This window comes from Anser cygnoides, chromosome 11, assembly GCF_040182565.1.
Source record: "Anser cygnoides isolate HZ-2024a breed goose chromosome 11, Taihu_goose_T2T_genome, whole genome shotgun sequence".
In the NCBI taxonomy this organism is placed as follows: Eukaryota; Metazoa; Chordata; class Aves; order Anseriformes; family Anatidae; genus Anser; species Anser cygnoides.
In genome coordinates, this window is record NC_089883.1 from 20,096,957 (window position 1) to 20,117,857 (window position 20,901).

At 38.6% G+C, this 20,901-nt stretch overlaps 2 protein-coding genes across 9 annotated transcripts in view; both read left to right on the forward strand.

The window, feature by feature from the left end:
• Positions 1–17,024, forward strand: part of MYO5A (myosin VA) — a 104,019-nt gene extending 86,995 nt beyond the window's left edge. For 4 of the 8 annotated variants that reach the window (XM_067003623.1, XM_067003619.1, XM_067003616.1 and 1 more), the window contains 10 exons: positions 858–932; positions 2,933–3,026; positions 4,587–4,733; positions 5,115–5,269; positions 7,481–7,570; positions 8,300–8,450; positions 9,287–9,569; positions 10,397–10,571; positions 11,911–11,991; positions 13,643–17,024. In XM_067003623.1, coding sequence (XP_066859724.1) covers positions 858–932; positions 2,933–3,026; positions 4,587–4,733; positions 5,115–5,269; positions 7,481–7,570; positions 8,300–8,450; positions 9,287–9,569; positions 10,397–10,571; positions 11,911–11,991; positions 13,643–13,795 — 1,404 coding nt within the window. In that variant the 3' untranslated portion in view covers positions 13,796–17,024. The remainder of the gene's footprint in view (positions 1–857; positions 933–2,932; positions 3,027–4,586; positions 4,734–5,114; positions 5,270–7,480; positions 7,571–8,299; positions 8,451–9,286; positions 9,570–10,396; positions 10,572–11,910; positions 11,992–13,642) is intronic. The other 4 variants (XM_067003617.1, XM_067003621.1, XM_067003618.1 and 1 more) reach the window with 1 other exon arrangement.
• A 1,113-nt stretch (positions 17,025–18,137) lies between these two features.
• Positions 18,138–20,901, forward strand: part of MYO5C (myosin VC) — a 37,220-nt gene continuing 34,456 nt past the window's right edge. The window contains exon 1 of the mRNA XM_048060324.2: positions 18,138–18,566. Within this exon, the coding sequence (XP_047916281.2) occupies positions 18,540–18,566 (27 nt within the window). The 5' untranslated portion in view covers positions 18,138–18,539. The remainder of the gene's footprint in view (positions 18,567–20,901) is intronic.

Genomic DNA, 20,901 nt, shown 5'->3' on the forward strand with positions numbered 1-20,901 from the left:
CCTAGCTCTGAGTGTCATTTCTTCCTCTAATCAAGCCACAGTGCAGTCTTTCCTGCTTACATATGTTAGAAAAGTTTTAATTGTAGGGCTGTTGTCTCAGTACCAAATGTTTTGAGGACAGCAACAGATAATTCATCTAATAGATCTTGGAAAATTGGTTGAAAGTATATTGTAAAATTGTCTCTCATTGGAAAAGGTAAATGGTGATTGTTTCCATCTTGGACAGCTCCCTCATGCTGCTTAGTCATGTATTATGAGTTTTAACCCTTTTTTTTCCACCAAGAGAACTACTCATCACATTCTGAGTTCCCAAGACAAAAGTCATGTAATTACATCTCAGGGGAGTTCTCTTTAGTTTCAAATACAGTGGATGTAATTTTACTTGTTAGATGTAGACTCATTCATTAGTATTTCACTTCAGATATTTGAGTAGTGCAAGGTTCCAAGTTGGGAATATACTTCTTTTCCTCTCCTAGCTGTAAAGTAGGAGGTTGGTTTTTTTTTTTATTTTTGTTTACAGGTTTTCCAGATGTGATATTAGAATTGCAGTATTCACTGCACTCCCATCTTTATTACCAGAAGAAACCGTCCTTTTCAGCTTCTGGCAAAGGTTACATTCCAGATTTTCATGGTATTATTACAGGCCATTTTTAAAAGATCTGACTGTTCTGCAACTCATCTACATTAACTTCTATCTGGGAGAGGCTGGAGTCAGTACCACACCTAAGAACTCAACTACCTAAAAATTAGAGATCCTTGATCATGTTTAAATCTCATTTCATTTATTTATATAGTGCTTACTGAAGTATTAGCGTCTCAAAGGGAGGGAGAAAAACAATCCTCTGCCTATTTTACAGTTTTATGAGGAGTTGTATGCAGATGATCCCAAGAAGTATCAATCGTACCGGATTTCACTTTACAAACGGATGATTGTATGTAGATCACGTGAATCCTGTTTCTCTGTTGTCTCGTTCGCTATTTCTGGACCCCACTAATTGACAAGCAAGCTGCCTCCCTTCTTGCCTTTCAAAGGAGATTCCCTGCAGAGAGCTTCACGATGCCAATTACATCTCTCACTGCTTTTTTTGTTAGTCTTAGTGTCCTCTCTGTAATCTGTCTGCATCTTTTTGATGCATAGTGTTGTTACTAATATGTCTTGCATTGTCAGCAAAGCAGTTTCTTTTTTGAACACTATTTAATACTGCCTTTATGCCCTGAAAAAGAAGTATGTGATGCAAAAGATGCTTAATTTTAAGGTCCACTCTTCACTTTAAAACTTTGATACATTTAAAATCAGCTCAGCAAAATAGAGCCTGATCATACAGAGGTGAATGCTGCCTGCAAACGCGAATAGCCAAATCTTAGCTTGAATTTCTTCATAGATCTCCTTACAGTGCTGACATCTGATGCAAACAAATCTATCAGAATCAAAATGCTGAACTGTTTAATCAGGAAGATTACAATTAGTATTTTTCAAAAATGAAAAATCTTAAGGGTAAAAGGGGAAATAAAAGTAGTTGATCTCCATAATAATTAAAGATAATGAGTAGAGAGAGCACAATACCTAAACTTGAAAGAGTATCATTTATGAGATTCCAGATCTCAGTGAGATGTGAAATGTTTAATTTGTTTAGAGGAACCAGGGAGAGAACTGCATTTCTCCTCACATATTTGTTGTTCAGGAATCACATCCCTTCACACATATTTTCAAAAGTCTGTCAGAATTGTGTGTACTTTTTAATTTAATTAGAAATTGTTATATCTGACTATATTTGTGTTACTAGCAGGATTTCTGTTGTAAAATTTACCACTGCACTGAATACAAAGCACGGCCTTGAATCTTCTTTCAACAGGCCTATTATCTTTCTGCTTGTACTGCTTAGTATATTATATTCGGTTGTAAACTCTACTACATGACAGAGAGCAGTTTTGTGCCTAATTCTAAGTTGTTGCCACTGTTGCATTAATATTTTTCAATACTTTTAGAAAAAGCATAGTTTCTGTCATGATGCTTTTGATGCAAGGAGCTCATGGTTCCTTATTTTCTTAACAGAGCAAGCAAGTGCTTACAAAAGAGCATTTTCTTAAAGCTACTTTCAAACCCTTATCCTGCAATGACTTTCTGATTTTTTGAGCTTGAGGTTTTGCTTCCTTTATAAAGACTTTTTTTTTAATTTTATTATTTTTTTTAATTACAAGATTATTTTGTGAATGCACTAGCATAGGTCATATAAACATTCAAAGAAGGATTGCTGGGGAGTGTTCCTTGGAAAGAAAAATACTGCTTTATTGCAACAATAGGACTTTTAGGTGCTCGTTGTTGTTCAAGTACAGAATATAAAGAAGCTTCCTGTAGGACTCCAGTTTCAGTCTAAGGAAATGCGATGACAATAAGTAATAGGGAGATGGCAGAACATTGTAAGAAATGTTGTATATTTTGCTGTTTGATGATTTTGGTACTTTTGAATGCAAGGTATGTTTTTTTCTGCAGATGTCTCTTTCATATTGTTATAAAATGGATAGGTCTTAATAACAAGTCAGTACTCTAGGTATGAATAAATGACTCAGAAGTACAGGATAGCTATTTAATAATAAAGAAAATTATCTCAGTGAGGCATTTGGAAGAGCAGGGAGGGAGGAAGCATTAGGAAGATGTGTTTGCAGCACAGACGTTTGTCTCCTTCCTTAAGAACTGACCTAGTTTTGAGTGTCTGCAGAATAAACCTTAGAGCTTTGCCTTTGTCATGTTGCAGATAACTTAATAATATTTGCAATATTTGTCTTGTAGTGTACCAGCTTGCAAACCTCATCCAGAGGATGGCACCACTGTTCAGCTTTCCTACCACCTTGTAAACTCTAACAGCACTGATTTGTCTCTGTCACATTATGACATTTTCTCCTATCTTAATCTTTCTCTCATTCTAATTTACAGGATTTAATGGAGCAACTTGAAAAGCAAGACAAAACTGTTCGAAAGTTAAAGAAACAGTTGAAAGTATTTGCTAAGAAGATCGGTGAACTTGAAGGTACTTTTATATTTTGAGAGAAAGGAAAAGATTTTTTTGTGTGTGTGTGATCCAGTCGTCATTATATCCATCTGTCTTAGTGGGCAGGAAGACATGAAGTCTTTAGCAGCGTTAGCCTCTGTTAATTGATTACAAAAACAGGAGATCAACTCAGAGCTCCCTGTGTTCCTTTATAAAGCTGTAGAAGATTTGTCATAATTTGAAAGCAACGAGTAAGAGAAGGCTGATGCTTCTCTGAAGGCAGAAACCATTTGAACATAAAGGAGTGTTACCTGGTGCATTTGTGTACTCAAAGACAGTATCTGTTTTTGTCAAGATGAAAGCAATATTAAATATGAACCAGATAGAAATAATTTACACAGTTTTTCTTTGATTGTGAATTTTTCTATCACTGGAGCCAAGAATGCTGAGGTTGCTTTTTTCCACTTGAGGTTTCCTTTTTCAGAGGCTGGCCAGACTTGAATATGAGAGTGCTGAGATATGCACTAAGATAATTTTATTTTTTATGAACTTCAAAGAGAGTTGCCTTAGGATCTCAGGACTGCTGAGACTGAGAACTTACTGTGTCTCTGCATAAGTGAAATCATTGTAATTGTTAAAAGGGGTTAATAATGTTAAAGAGTTAAAATATTAATTTGTTTTCAAATAACTCAGATCCTAACCTTACAGAAGCTTTTTATGGTCATCACTCTCCAGAAACAAACTCATTGGCTAATTAAGTGTTTTGTTGCATATTAAGATGGAAATTAGTGACTTTGTAGTCTTATCCACTCCACTGTTTGAAAAGAACAGGGCAGTCAGTGATACCAAGTTAATGTTGAATAAACAGCTGTATATAGTCTTTGGTTACTGGTAGCTCCAGTTTGGATTTCTACATTCTGTATCCCATTTTACAGGTGTATACATTTAGTAGATTTACAGGATGCACAACAGTTTGCAGAGATCTAGCTCGGAGGGTTGTGAGAAGAGGATGTAGCTTTCATGGGATGAGATCAAGTTCTGCTTTTCAAAACCAAAGTTTTTTCTTTCACCTAACAGTCCTTACCTTGATCCACGAATTTTCTTGCTTTTGCTCTTCATATTCTTTACCAGCCTGCTGGAGTGTGTGTAGCATTGTTGTATGAATGCTTGGTTGCTGGTTGAGGTAAACCTACCACAATAGGTAACAAAGATTGGGCTTAAAAAATGCTGACATTTTGCAGAAGAATTAACAGTGACCCTTGCAGTGTTAATCTGGGATCAACTGATTGTAATCAACTAATATAAAATCACGCTTTTACATGATAAAATCCAGGGTATCAACCATTAGTGTATTAGTGGATGTCATTCATACACTTCCACTCTTCTTTAAAGGAAGAATGCTACCCAAATACACATTTATCAAGAATCGGTCTTCTTGTTTAATAGGAGTTTTGTTGCTAGGTGTTACCCTGAACCAAAGAAAAACATGGATTAGTTTTATATGATGGAATTCTTCATTAGAAATGTTAAACTTTCTTTTGACATGCATTAGTTTCACTAGAAAACATTATATTGTTTCTTTTCATTTTCCTTCTGAAGTGGGGCAGATGGAGAACATATCACCTGGACAAATCATTGACGAACCTATTCGTCCAGTCAACATTCCGCGGAAAGAAAAGGACTTTCAGGGGATGTTAGAATATAAGAAGGAAGATGAACAAAAACTGGTCAAAAATCTTATTTTAGGTAAGCATCTTTCCCATTTGAAGCCTCCCATGCTCACACATACTCTGAAAAATAAAGTGAACATAAGATGCGCAGCGTATTTTGGTTTCAACAGTGTTCAATCTATCTGAAATTTCTAAATGTCTATTGTAACCTAATCTTCCTTCCTGATTAACATAGTGTGTGTTATTGTGTCCACATATTTTTAGCAGGCATTTACATTCTGTTCTGATATTTTATCAAGAAAGTGGCTCATACATTCTTCTTAGTTTTGTTGTTAATTTTTCACTGGCCATATATAGATATATATGTACAATTAACCGGGGAAGTTGCAATTACAGTGTATAACAGTTCCCAGTGAATTTATGGATGACAAAATAATGTGTGTTTGTTTTTCCCAAGAGCTGAAACCACGTGGGGTAGCTGTCAACCTGATTCCAGGACTACCTGCATATATTTTGTTCATGTGTGTACGCCATGCAGATTACCTTAATGATGACCAAAAAGTGCGGTCCTTGTTGACTTCCACTATCAATGGCATCAAAAAAGTGTTGAAGGTTAGTCTGCTTGGTTTAGGAGAATGTTAATTGGGAATTTCCTTTTGATTTTATGTTAGAGGAGTGAGGAAGGGGCTTTCAGTGAATTGGCTCTGGATTTCTGATCAGTAAACTCTTCCCACTGAAGTTACAAAAACTTGTGTTAGCAAGCAACAAATTGCAGTGATAGTATTTTCTCCACGTAATACCACAGATGCTTTGAATCAATGAAAAAAGGACTACTTTATTATTATTTTGAATAGTTGTCCCCCTTGAAGCTATGCCTTTAAAGCTTTGGATGCAATCACTTGCATAGTGAGTCTTTGTAAGTCTTTTCCAGAACGCTTCATTAAAATGCTTCATTTGCAGTATTGGTTCACAGATTTCCTCATTTGCTTCATCTGCAGATTTTATTGATGATAATGCTACTGCCTGAAGTCTTTGCAATGAGTTGGCTAGAAGAGTATAGGCCATGGGGTATGGTGAAGGCAATAATAAGAGATAAAGATGCTTTATGCTCTGTAGAGACTTTTTAGTTTTTAAATAAAACAGATGTGCTCAAAAAAACAAGCTACATGTTTTGAAAAAAATGTTCAGTAAATAGTCCAACAGGAGCTTAGATATTCAATAGAAATTCCTGAACAAACATAAGTGAATGAAGTGCATGCTATAGAGGTCTGAAATTTTTATTACTCAGACAGATTGTACAAGTATCTATGTTTAACTGTGATGAGGATTTGTTGTTTTGTTCTGTTTTACATATCAGGCTCCCAAAATGGTTATGATGTAAGTGAAATTGATCAAAACTGAATTGTTCTCAGCTCCTCCTGCTGGCCATGCATCATTCCTATCCTTTGTGTTGGGCTCTTGTCGCAAGTCATTGTGATGCAGAAAGGTTTTTTTGGGAATACAGAATCACAGAATGGCTAAGGTTGGAAGGGACCTCTGGTGATCATCTAGTCCAACTTCCCTGATCAAGCAGGGTCCCCTAGAGCACGTTACCCAGGATCCTGTGCAGACAGCTTTTGACTATCACCAGGGAAGGAGAGTGCTGGAGCAACTCTGGACAACCTGTTCAGAGTGCTTAGTCACCTTCACAGTAAAGAAGTTTTTCCTCATGTTCAGACAGAACATCATGTGTTTCATTTTGTGTCTGTTGCCTCTTGCCCTATTGCTGGGCACCACTGAGAAGAGTCTGGCCCCACTGCCTTGACATCCTCCCTTCAGATACGTATACCTTCAGATCAGATCCCTCCTGAGCCTTCTCTTCTCCAGGCTGAGCAGGCCCAGCTCCCTCAGCCTCAGCCTTTCCTCATATGAGAGATGTTCTAGTCTCTTAATCATTTTAGTAGCCCTTTGCTGGACTCGCTCCAGGAGCAAATGTCCCTCTTGTACTGGGGAGCCCAGAAGTGGACACAATGCTCCAAGTGAGCTCTCACCAGGGCTGAATAGAGGCCCTGATCACCTCCCTCACCCTGCTGGTAATGCTGTTACTAATGCACCCCAGGACACCATCAGCCTTCTTGGCTACAAGCGCACATGGCTGGCTCATGGTCAGCTTGCTGTCCACCAGGACCCCCAGGTCCTTCTCCACAGAGCTACTTCCCAGCAGGTCTGCTCCCAGCCTGTACCAATGTATGGGGTTATTCCTCCCCAGGTGCAGGACACTGCATTTGCCCTTGTTGAATTTCAAGGGGTTCCTCTGTGTCCATCTTTCCAGCCTGTCAAGATGCTTCTGAATGGCAGCACAGCACTATGGGGTTGTCAGCCACTCCTCCCAGTTTTGTATCATCACAAGACTTGCTGAGGAGGAACGCTATCCCTTCATCCAAATTATTGATGAAAACGTTAAACAATACTGGACACAGTATTAACCCCTGGGGGACACCACTAGCTACATGCCTCCAACTAGACTCTGCTACTGATTGCAACCCTCTGAGACATGCCATTCAGACAGCTCTCAATCCACCTCACTGTTCATTTGTCCAGCACACAGTTGCATTGCTCTGTGATTTCTACACAGAGCAGTTAAGAATGGTTTTGTAAAAACAGGGTGTTTTAATAGTACTTTGTCAAAAAACTTGCTTTTCTGATATGTCACTGAAATACAGTTTTACAAAACATCAGAATCTGAGTAGCTACAAGAAAATGGATTTTAAGTGTTTGTCTAACATTTTATTATTTTACTCCCCTTATCAGTCTTTGCTGAAATGTGTTTGTTTTTATCTTCAGAAAAGAGGTGATGACTTCGAAACGGTGTCATTCTGGCTATCCAACACCTGCCGATTTTTGCACTGTTTGAAACAATATAGTGGAGAAGAGGTAAGCAGTGCTCCTACTCTCTTTTCTTTTGCTCTACAGTACTCTTGTGAGCACTACACTTTGACAAAATCCTGAAATATCTCAAAATTTACTCAAAGCTTCTTAAAACAGCTACGCTTTCTGGAATGATGGTGATGATGTCATTGGAAAGCACTAGGAGATAAAATTTGATCCAGTTTCACTTTATTGCAGGCTAGGGCGCTACAGGTTAGATGGCATTGTACTCTTGAAGGTGCTAACCCAGATTAAGTAGAAGAATCTGTTTGCTACCATTATGATGTTTGGTAATGATTCACTAAAATTCCTATAAAAAGGCTATATTTATCTCTTTAACCATGGTATGGCAGGCCATTTTAAGTTTGGCGGCTATGATATATCATATTCCTTCTTCAAACCTAAATGGGATTTTGACTATAAATGGCCAGGTGAGAATGCCCATGTTGGAGTGGGAGGGAAGGATCTTACCAGCCAGAAGGCTGGCAGAGTTTGTTCCTCTGTCAGGTACTCAAAAGTTTCACATCAAGGAAGCAGACATTGCATAAGTCAGAACTGAAAATCAAATCCTAGTATTAGGTAGAATGAAAATTTCCAAATTAGAATTTTTAGGGGCTGCGACTATTATTTTGAAAGTGTTATTTGTCAGTTGCATGAACATGTATAAGTACTGTCTTTGTGTGATTTTTTTATTATTCTATTGAAGCATTTATTTCTGTTATTTTATTAATTCAGGGGTTTATGAAGCATAATACACCTCGTCAGAATGAGCACTGCCTCACTAATTTTGACTTAGCTGAATATAGACAAGTACTGAGTGACTTGGCTATTCAGATCTACCAACAACTTGTCCGAGTGTTGGAAAACATTCTGCAACCAATGATTGGTAAGGCAAAGCTGAATTCTTTAAACTTCACACAGTAGTACCAAAAAGACAATTGTGATGGTAGTAATACGCTGTATCTGATATTTCTTCATAAATGCTACAGTTTTATTAATAGTTCTTGTGGTATTCTGTTTATAAATGACAAGGACTACACTGAATAGCTTGGATTAGAGGAAAAACTAAACTGTGTCTGGTTCTTCTGGCACTAACAGAATAAATCAATTTGCATTATTGATGCTTGTCATAAATCATGTATTTACAAGAAGAACCACTACTAGGACTGTCTGACATCTGTGTATTGGGAAATATCCTTTGGAAAAATTGGACTTTAAATTACACGAGAACTCAAAATGAATACAGAGGAAAAAATGGCTGTCTGTCATGATAGACTATTAGCAATGAAAGAGCTAGCAGTGGTGAAGCTTGCATTCAAATAAGCTTGCATTTATTAAAAGTACATTTAATTTTTCCTGTCAGACAGTTCTCTCACAAATTTTCATTATGGCTTCTGATCATACCATTTAGAAGAATGGAACATCTCTTGGTTTGCTGACACTGCTGCTTATATGATCATGTGGAGGAAAAAAGCATTTTCTTGAGCTACAGTTAGACCTTCCATTCAAACACACATGCTGGAATCTTTGTAAAACCCTGTAAGCTTAGATTTTGCAAAACATAGTAGGACACTAAGAAAATTGCTGGAAATCATGATAGTGTGGTTGGCAGAAAGCCCAGCATGCTCTTTCTGTGTAAATACTAAGTTTTGCTGTTTTGCACAGCATGCTTGCATGTAAGTAATTTGCTTTTGTTATCTTAACGCTGTCAATCAAATGCAGTTTCAGGAATGCTGGAGCATGAGACTATCCAAGGTGTCTCAGGGGTGAAACCAACAGGGCTGCGGAAGAGAACATCCAGCATTGCTGATGAAGGAACCTACACTTTGGACTCCATTATTCGGCAGCTGAATTCTTTCCATTCAGTGATGTGTCAGCATGGAATGGATCCAGAGCTCATCAAACAGGTCGTCAAGCAGATGTTCTACATCATCGGGGCTGTAACACTTAATAATCTTCTTCTGCGCAAGGACATGTGCTCATGGAGCAAAGGAATGCAGATAAGGTGGGAGAGCTTATGTCACACGGTTCTTGAATGTAGTGCTGAAAATCTTCGTGTGTTCTTGACACTGCTGAATACGTTTTGAGCGAATAGCAGATATGCTATGAGTATTTTTTTTCTTTCACATGCAAACAGTTGTGGATGCTGTTAAGCTGATTTTGAGGGGTTCGGTTAAAATGAGCTTGGCTGATGTAGGCTAAACCCTACCTAGCTTTCAAGGAAACATGGTAGAAGCAAAACAAAAGTATTTTGTCGTGCAGTGGGAATCAGAACTGAAGGTGAAATGTTGATACTTGCTTTCTCAGTTTTTAGGCAGTAATGACAACTGTGCCTGCTGCATTCTTTGTATCTTAGTGGCTCAGTGGATACCTGTTGTGTTCATCTATACTGTAATTTTCTGCTTCCTGTTGTAAAGCCATCTTAGACTATTCCTACATTTGGCATCAGTTGCCCAGTGCATTCTACTGGCATGTGCCAGGAAATCGAGCGAAGGCATTCCACTCACTCAGGGAACCACGAAAAGCATCACTGTACATTTCTGACAAAATTTCATTTGCCTTTACTTGTCACATTTCTGTGATTAATAGGAACAAAAGCAGGGAAAGGTGGAAGTGAAAGTCTTTGGCCACAGTTTCTAACTGTTTTGAAACTCAAAATTTCCTGCCTCAATCAAAGGGAAATAGTGTGAAGACAAGATCATGGGAAATCATTGATGTGAAGGAAAAGCATATGAAGACAAAGAGCAAACACTATGAAAGAGAAATTGCACATGCTTTCAATTTAACAGTAATTAAGCATTAATGTCTTGGTATTCTTAACTCTTTGTACAGATACAATGTGAGTCAACTTGAAGAATGGCTACGTGATAAAAATTTGATGAATAGCGGGGCTAAAGAAACACTGGAGCCCCTCATTCAGGCTGCACAGTTGTTGCAAGTAAAAAAGAAAACAGATGAAGATGCAGAAGCCATTTGTTCAATGTGCAACGCATTGACTACTGCCCAGGTAACCAAACTCTCATTGTCTTTTTGGCTGTCACATTTGAGCAGTTCCTCTGCTCTGTCAGTGTTTGCTAGGGCTGCCTGCATTGCTGTCACACATGTATCAAACTTCTCTGACTTTGTTTTGAGTTAGTACAACTAAAGAGATTAAATTGGAAGGGTTAAAAAAAAAGGACCAGATCTTTTTTTGAGGTCTGATGTTCAAGATAAGTTTTGACTAAATGAGAAGAAACTCAATACACCGTGCAGTTTGTTGTACTTACGAATAGTCTCTTAGTCTGCAAAAATCCTCAGAGAAAACTTTTCGCTGACATCTCTGTACTCCAGGCAACTTTGTCTAGGATACCAGGAAATTATCTTTCTACCATCTGAGTTAGCATCCAGTTAAGTTAATGGACAATTCAGACAGAGCTGTTGTCTCAGGGTCTGCAAACAAAATTGTTAAGTTTCTGTACCCATTAGCCTCAGAAAGGCTGAACCAAGTGTATATCAGTAACCAGCACAGCTGAAGAATTCTATTTATGAAAGCTCAGGTTTTTGTAAAGACAAGATGCACTTTTTTTTTAAACTGTGCTACACTTGCATAGAGTTTTTACAGAATAACTGGATCCAAGCATCTTTGGATGAACATTCCCATTAGGAAAAGGAACAAATTTCTCCATTTCTTTCACACTGGTGTCAGCACTTTTACATTGATACAGCTGTTTTGATTTATTAATTCACTAATTTAGTTCTGTAATGGAAGAACTTAGAATTCCACATGCTTCAGGTGTCTTATTTTTGTTGAAAAAGAATTTTGTTTGTTTTAAGTAGAAAAATGTAAAAAAAAAAAAAGATTTTTTTTAAAGTTTTAGATGTTTAATCCATATTATTTAAAGTCCTTGTTTTTGCAGTTCTTTCTTCTAGTGGCTATAGTCCTGCTTTTAGAGAAATAGCTCACTCTTGAAAAACACTGAAGTCATAAGATTCTCTTGAGTGAAAGCTCCAGAAGGTCATAATTAGAGAGTCAAAACTAGGGAGAGAAATGCAACATGTTTCCAGGGTATGTAGGAACGCCATTAGCTATTTATAATCTGATTTTTCCATAGTTGGGTGTTTTCCACACAAATATAAAAATTGGAGTTTCCACCTCCAGAGAACACATGTTCTGAAGGAGGCAGCCTTATAACATAGCATTAAGCAGATAATGAAATTCTGCGTGAATCAATAAAGAAAAAAAAAAAAAGCTTGAAAAGAATTTTCCTTTTAAAATAGATAATTAAAAAAATATATACTAGTAACCATATATTTGTAACCCACAGATTTATTAGTTTCATTCTACTAAGAATTGTTGTTCTTCACAGATTGTAAAAGTACTGAATTTGTATACTCCAGTTAATGAATTTGAAGAGAGAGTCTTGGTATCATTTATCCGTACAATACAGGTATGGCTATATCTTTTCATTAAAAATCATGTAGCTATCTGTAATAAACCCTTCGATGAGCCAAAACAGGCCTTATCCTGAAACACACTTGAGGAATCTGAAGTAAATTAAGCTTTTTAGACATATTTTTTCTATGCTGAAAAGGTGATGTCAGCCTGAAAATCTTAAGCAATCACAATTTACTGCCTCCAGACTCACAAGAAAATGTTAGTTTCTCTCAGTATGTGCTACTTTTCCAGAAGGGTGAGAGGTTTTTGTGGTTATATGTCTTTCTATATGTAAACTGCGCCAGATTCTGCCCCTGGGAGGGGGCAATCCTGGCTATATGAACAGACTAGGGGACAAGAGGCTGGAGAGCAGCCCCCGCAGAAGGGGATATGGGGATTCCAGTTGAACATGAGCCAGCAGTGTGCCCTGGCAGCTGGGAGGGCCAACCGTACCCTGGGGTGCATCAGGCACAACGTTGCTAGTCAGTCAAGGGAAGGAATTGTCCCGTTCTGCTCTGTGCTGGTGAGGCCTCACCTTGAGTATTGTGCGCAGTTTTGGGTGCCACAATATAAGAAGGACATACAACTATTAGAGAGTGTCTGAAGGAGGGCTATGAAGATTTTGAAGGGTCTAGAGGGGAAGATATATGAGGAGTGGCTGAGGTCCCTTGGTTTGTTGAGCCAAGAACAGAGGAGACTGAGGGGAGGTCTCATGGCGGCCTGCAGCTTCCTCACGAGGGGAGTGGAGGGGCAGGCGCTGAGCTCTGCTCTCTGGGGACAGCGACAGGACCCAAGGGAACGGCATGGAGCTGGGACAGGGGAGGGTCAGGCTGGGTGTCAGGAAAACGTTCTTCACCAAGAGGGTGGTCGGGCACTGGGACAGGCTCCCCAAGGCAGTGGTCATGGCACTGAGCATGCCAGAGTTCAAGAAGCATTTGGACAGTGCCCTCAGACAGATGGTCAGGTTTTTGAGTGGTCCCTTGTGGAGCCAGGAGTTGGACTCGATGATCCTTGTGGGTCCCTTCTAACTCAGGATATTCAGTGATTCGAAATGTGTTTTGATGCCCACTTTTCAACTGGTAACATTTCTGAATGTTTCTTTCTTGCTTTCTAAATGCTTCTAAATTTCTAAATTACTTCTGTCAGACCTGTGTCTGAATGAGAGTTTTCAACTGCTTTGAAAACTGAGGCCTATAAGCATTCCAAAGTTCTTCATTTATCTCTTTTAATTTAATATATCTTAATAAAAATTAAATATTCTGAATACTCCAAAGAAAATAAGCAATTAGAACAAAAGAAAAGAAACAAAGATGATCTTTCATGTTTGTCTGAAATCTGGGTACATTGTTAGCAGGCTAAGGGAGACTGGGAAGGTAGAACTGAGATAAAACTATAATTCTACTTACCGGTTGCCAGATAGTGCTTAACTTCTTCCTTTTGCAAGGACTCTAAATACTTTCAGATTACATTATAAGGGGAAGATATGCAAAATTAAAAATGCCAAAAGTAACTGCAGTTTAATGGTACAATTGTTAGCAACGTTCAAGGTCAAGTTACCACACGCACGTATCTGTAAACACAGGTGAAGTACTACCTTATCACAAGATGATTATTGTCAATGAAGGGGGTTAAATGCTAATGTAATCACTTTCTTATCTTTGCAGCTGCGTCTGCGAGACAGGAAGGACTCTCCTCAATTGCTCATGGATGCTAAACACATCTTTCCTGTTACTTTTCCATTTAATCCATCCTCTCTGGCATTAGAAACCATCCAGATCCCAGCCAGCTTAGGGTTGGGCTTCATATCACGTGTCTGATCCCAAGGATGTGCTGTCAGTGTTAGATGGAGAATCGGTTGCCTGATATCATCACCCATTAAAACACAGTGAGCTACTGAAAACACATTTTTGAACAAACAGTCTGTATATGCCCAGATCTATAGTAAAAGTAGCTGGAAAACTACACAGCAGCACCACAGATTGAAGGCTAATAGGAAGATGTACATTTGTGTTCAGTCATTGCATTTATGAGGACATTACTGATTCATAGATTTCCAGAATATGGAAATCGGCTTGGACAAAAATTGTGTCTTCAGCTGTCTAGAGACGTTTTTAGATCTTTAGTAACATATTTAAATAGTGTAAATTAAACTCCGTATGTAACCTTCTCATAGGCAGGGACCAATAGGGACAGTCACAGTCCTGACCATGGAAAACTCAGAAGTAAGGCATTTTGTAGTAGCATACACAGTTACTTGGGAGCCTGTTACATTTAATTTGTAAAAACTGGAATGGAGAAGCAAAAACTGGCAATATATAAAATGATTTCATAAACCACTTCCTTATTTATGTCAGTTTGACATAAATTCTAGTGATAAGTCGTATAGCTTACTATATGCTATAACATAGGTGTTCATTTGTTAGTACTGTGGTTTACCAAGCATATTAAATTGCTGCTGCATATTGTGCTCTTCTAAATGTATGACAGTATCATACTAGGCACTAAAAATAAGGTATTTCATTTTTTGTTGTCAGCCTTATTTACAGTCCAATGCAGTCTGTTATTCTAACTGGATTTTTGCAAATGTTATCAAATATCACCTGTAAAGGAAAATGGTAACTAAGCACAAGTAGCACACTGGAAATTACATGTTTAGTTATTGTGTTGTTTTTGTTTTCTTAATAGTTATCTAAGAATACAAAATCTTGAAACAAATTATAAGAAATCAGTTGTGATTTCTGTATTTATTTAGATTTTGTAGTCTGTCCAATGTTTTTCTTTGTTTGTAGACCCCAGGGATGTGTGTATTTTCAGTATAATGTATATTGTTGCCACTTAAAAAAAGTTTAAAAAATAAAAAAGTATTCCTTCATACATGTATTTGAGAAGAAAACCTTTAACAGAAAATTTCTGCAGTAGCCCAAGACTCATATTCTTAGAAAGATTGGCTTACAAAAATGCTAAGTAAGTTTTGACTATGATGCTGTCATTCAACCATGATGCATACTGATTTAATGGTTGGAGATCCAGAGCGCATAATGAGAAACTGAGGTACTTGGGGTATTACACATCTTACCAGAAAGATTTTTCTGTCTCACACGCCTTGTATCTGGTTTATGGAATGCATGTGTCACAATGTGCAACGTAAGGGCAAGGGCCTTCCTTAAGGTTCCAATTCTGATCTTTAAAACGTAGTTTGTGATGTATGGCTCAAATAACACGTGGAAAAAAAAGTCACACACTTTACTCAGTTGCGTTGTGCAATATTTTTTATACAATATAAAAATTAGCAATTTAGCATTAACATTAATTTCTTTAAAAATACTGAGAAATAATCTAGAGGTACACTATTAGACTATTTGGTACTTATCTATTTGCCTGCAAACTCACAGAAAAAAATGTTGCTGTAAAGCAGACAAAAATGTTTCAGTTGTGTTTTACTTCAGAGGTAGAGATACTGTTTAAATGGTTGCTAAAATTGATAATAAAGACAACCTGAACTTTGTAAGTATCATTTTAAGATGCTCATGTTGTCTTACTTTCAAATGTGTATGCCCCATATTACATTTGATGGACCATGCTGACACTTGCAAGAACCTAATATTGCATTGCATAAATATTTTGAATGATCTTTACTTATGATTTAAATTGTCTTTCTGTGCGTGGTACACCAAAACCTTTCTTTTTTTAATATTACTTAAGTTTTGAAACTATGAGTGGCTCCAAATAAGGTATAATGTAAGACTGGTGGGGTATAGTAGTTTTCAGACTTTTAGGGGTACTGTATTTGAGTGAATGTAATGGGAAAGCCTTCACTTTCAGGAACATGGTTAGGAAGGAAAATAAGTGAGAACATGTTGACCTACAGAATTTTTCTCCTATTGAAAAACAAAAAAATAGCATTACAGTATGTTCATACTGTAGATCAGGAAGTGTATCCACTATGTAAGCATTAGTGTATTAAAATGTATGCCTAAATGTATTTTTGTTTATTTTTAAAGTCCGTTTACCTGTAAAAAGCCTTATTATATCTCTTTTCCTTAAAAAAGTAGTGTTTAGTAATTTATAGATATTATCCTTAAACTCAGTGGTTTGACTGGTATTACTTTTATATCACGTTAAAAGTATATGCTGCTTGACATGTTTTAAAGGAAAATATTTTTAAGTTGAAGTAGATGTGTAATTGGTAATTCATCTAATATTTTACATGGCAGTATTTTACATGCACTTTTCAGAAGTAAAATTTTAGTGTCAGTGTATAATATATCTTTCACCTTAGGACTAATATCTCTTTAACCATGGAATTATAATGCAGAATTACTTTAACAACTTTTTTTTTTCCTTTGAATCATGGTTATGCTCTTTTAATGTGGATATATCTTTTATATTTTAATTTATTATCTATTGCTATAATAGATTCTATCAGATGCTGGAAAAATACTTGTCAAAGACCCCTTAGAATTATATACAGTTATTTTAGAGATTTTGCACAATTACCTCATTCAGTTTGGTGTATTTTTATTCCAGTGACCATTTTATTCTGACATTTAGGACATAGTCTTCTATTCAACTTTTGGAAAAAATTGCTTCTCAGTCTGGGATGGAACATGAAAGTGCTTAAGTCCGTTAAATGTAATTAATCTGTTTTACCTATCAAAGGAAAAAAGCAGGGTCAACTTTAATGTTGAAAAGCAGATTGATACCCAGTAACATTTGTTCCCAACTTGGAAACACCAGCATTTGCAATTTGAAGGTCTGTGTAATTTGTGATTTAAACTGAACACATTTCAAATACCGTATGAGTACTATAAGTAAACATTTTTTTTTAAGATGCTGATACTTCATCTGGTAAATAAAAGCCTTTAAACATAGATTTTCACTCAATACCACCACAGTACATAGATGAAAACCAAAACATTGTCAGAATGACCTGAGCTCTGATCTGTTGTAGTGTCTGATGTTGTACTTAGTAAATGTATGCATCATAAGAACTGTAGCCTAATAGCTATCACTGGAAAATGTCCAAATAAAAACACAGCTGTAAGATTTTCTTTGTTTCTGTTTTGTTTGTTTGTTTGTTTGTTTTCAATACTTAGATATCTGCCTGTCATACTTTTGACTGAGCTTTGAACTTTCTTTGGACTAAATAGATTACTATCTTGTCTTTTTGTCCTTAGCCTCCCCTTGGAGGAGGCTTTCTGTCTGTTACCCACTGGTAGGTGAATTCTAGCAGCCTTAGTAGGGGCCAATCTTCTCGGCCAAGGCTCTGGGTAGCTGAAAAACACAGTCTTTCCTCTCCTTCTTTTCTGGAATAACTCTAGGAGCTGTTAAAGACCCCCTTCATTATTTCTGTTGCTTTTCCCTGCTTTGGCTACTTGAGCGTATTTATTAAGAATTGATTTGGGTACATTTCCCAAGATAACTGATTGAACTACACTGTGTTAGCCCCTATCTAGGATCTCTTTGCAAATGGTGACCCCGCATTCAAAAACACCTGTATGGAAATCCAGAAACATCACAAATTCTTAACCTCAGCTAGAATTTATAAGCTCTGTGCTGACATTGACTGTGAAGGTAGCTGGTTAAAATCTGAGGACTCTATGTATGAACACCTATCCCCATATTGACAGTGTGTCATAAATTTTGGGGCATATTTGAAAATATTTTTTTTGATATAACAGGATATTTTTAACCAAATATTTTACCAAGTATTATTAAATCTGTAGTTCACTACAATCTGATTGTGCCATGAAAGTTCTACAGCGTCAGGCAGGAAGGGAGGAGTGGTGGACCTCTGAAACTATTTCTAGCTGCCAAAACAAGGTACTATATTTATTCAAATCTTCTTTCTCATAAATAATATTTAAGTGTAGTACCTATTAGTGCCCTAAGATTATGAAATGTTTTCTGAGGGTGGTTTTTTTTTTTTTTTTAATCATATTCTGAGTTTGTTAGAGAAAGTCCTTCATGGTATTTTATAGCAAAGTGCTTAGTATTCCCATTCTTTTCTTCTTAGTCAGGAATGGCTGCCCTCGTGATCCTTCTGGCTTCTAGACAATTTGTTGTTATTAATCCCTAAAGATGTATCCAAGATGCTAGCACTTTAAGGCCTGCACCCGTGTATGTAATCATTGAGCCTACTGCTCATCCCCACTATACTTACATACCTGCACAAATAAAGAGCTGCCGTGTGAACTTCCCCCACGCTTCCCCCCTGCAGCACCCACACATGTATTTAGTAACGCTCCAACTTGTTCAGCGCTAACTCAAGTAGCTGTTAGTGACCAGACCACGGACGCTCCGTCCTGGAGGGGTGGGGGGTTACCCTGGCCGCCTCGGCTCCGGGGAGCGCCCTCAGGTGCTGAGCGCACCTCAGGTGCTTGCAGCGCCTGAAGCAAACACCCTGCTGCGGGCGGCGGGGAGCCGCCTTCTCCAACCCGGGGCAGGGCCAGGATCCGGCCCGGGGGCGGGCCGTGGCGCTGCGGCCACCTGTCCCCGGCGGGACCGGCCGCAGCGCGTCAGTGCCCGGCGGCGGGGCCGGGGTCGGGGTCGGGGCCGCCCATGGCGCTAGCCGAGCTCTACACGCAGGTGAGTGCGCGGCCGCCATGACGGGGGGCAATGGCTGCTGCGCGGGGGGCCGAGGCCGCCCTGTGAGGGGGCTGCCGCCGCCAGGGGAAGGGGAAGGGGGAAGGGTGGCCGGGCCGGGCCACGACTGCGAAGCTCCCCGGAGTTTCACAGCTGCGTGTCTATCAAAAGTTATTTCCCCCGTGTGACTGAAAGTTCGATGATTTGGGACCTGACGCGTAATGTTCGTGTGGGTACGCCACGAAGGCAGATCGAGTTGTGATTCAACACAGAAAAAAATAACATAAGCAGCTTTTAAACGGGAATTAATCAATTTCGGCTTTAACGCGGCTTCGAGGGAAAGCGGGGGCTCGCAGCCGGTTGCCGTGGGCAGGGCCAGGGCTCGGTGCCTGCCCGCCGGCTGAGGGGCTGGCTGGCGTGCGCTGCAAACCGGCTGTGTCGATAGAGAACTGAAGCTGATAGACTGTAAAACCCCAGGACACCTTGGGAAAACATGGTGTTTCTTTTTCTATATCTTTTAGAAAACCACTTATTTTCTGCGACTTGTAATGCTGTGTGGGTGTAGGGCTCAGATGCACTGACCTGCTCTTGGGCAGTTCTTAAGTATAACAGCAGTTTCCTGGTCACTCAGTTTCAGAGTGTTCGTTTTTATGCATGTATTTAATATGTTAGACAGATTTGGGAACTAAAACAAAGATTCTTGTTCCTGAACACAGCTGGTGTATTTTTTGCATGTTTCCCACTTTTCCAGTGGTCAGTACAGCATCACGATGTATAATCTGTTTGCTGAGCCTTATATAACAAAAACCATGTGCATATTGCTGACTTACAGACCTGTCTCTTCTGTCACAAAACTAGATGCCATACTAAACTCGATTTGGCCTTTTGCTGCAGTGGTTTTTGTTTGTCCATTTGTTGTACTAACACCATGCTGAGCAGCTGGAAGAACATGCATTTTTGTAAATTGGGAGGAAAGTTACACAGGTGACGGGGCGGAAGGAGTGTGGGTGTAACTTGATACGAAAATGAGCTCAGTCCCTTGTGTTTACTTGTAAGGCAGGGTTTGGAGAAACCGAGCTGTGGTAGGCTGGGTACATTTGCCAATGGAGGCTCCTGGAACCACGGGGACATTTTCTGAAGAATAAGTGCTTCAATCACATGCCTTTTTCCGTCCCTTTCTTGACTATGTCCTGATGTAGTTCCCTCACTCACATGGGAATGTGCTATGTTCTGAGGTTATTTGGTTGTTAGATTCTTGACTCACAGAATAACAGCAAATAAAGAATTCCATTTAACAGCTGTGAACAGATATGTAAGTATTTTTAAAGGCCAGGAAATCAACGTTGTGCAGGAACGACACAGAAGTCATTCAGGAGGGTCCTTGGGCTGGAGGCCGCCATGTTCTGAGGATCTGCTGGGGCTGCCAAGGCTTCCCCCAAAGTAGAGAGGGGGAAAAGTCATTTCTGCAAAAAGTAACAGCAGAAACAACAAAATGAAAAGGTTTAAGAGTCTCTGAGGTATCTGGGGGCATACTAACACCTCATGAAATCGTTGTCTAATGTTAATTTTTTCAAGTAAGAAGCTGCAGCAACTGTCATGGGCTTATTTAAACAGCACAAAGCTGGTATAACTGACCATGTGTATAGCTAGGACAGGAGAATTAAATGAAGGTTTCTGGCTATCGTAGCAGATGCTGATACAAGATTATATGACATGGTTGCTTGCGAGAGTAGGGACTGAATGGTTCTGTGCCCTCTGACGTTACTAAATCACAAATGAGAGGAGAGAGGGCCCACAAGAAACTCAGTACAGTATGTACTGGTGATTTTCATACCTTTTTTTCCCCTTGACATCTCTGTCCTTACTCGTGCCCTCTTCTTGCATTTAAGCCCAATCTTCAGTGTCATCTTCATTGCCACCTGAGGTATATTCAATACAGTGCAAAAATACTTTGACACGTCAAAATGGCTTCAAACTGCAAATTTCTGAATAGAAGTGATTTCAATGTTATTAAAAACAGTATCTATTAATATACAGGTGATACTTTAGGGGGTCTTTTAGACATGCTGCTGCTTTGTTAGACCATGGCAGGAAGAGAAGGACAACTCCACATCAGTGAACAAATTCCTGACTTACTAAGGCTTCCAGCTGTTATGTCCTAAGGAATGCTGTTTCCTATACATTCTTGGGCAGAGAACCGAAAGATATTGCTAATATTTTAGGATTTTAACTTCAAGATAGGAAAACTGGATGGCTTGTACAACATAATTTACATTTACATAACCACACTTCAGAAGGCTAGAAGTAATTATTTTGTTTCCATTCTCCAAATACCTAT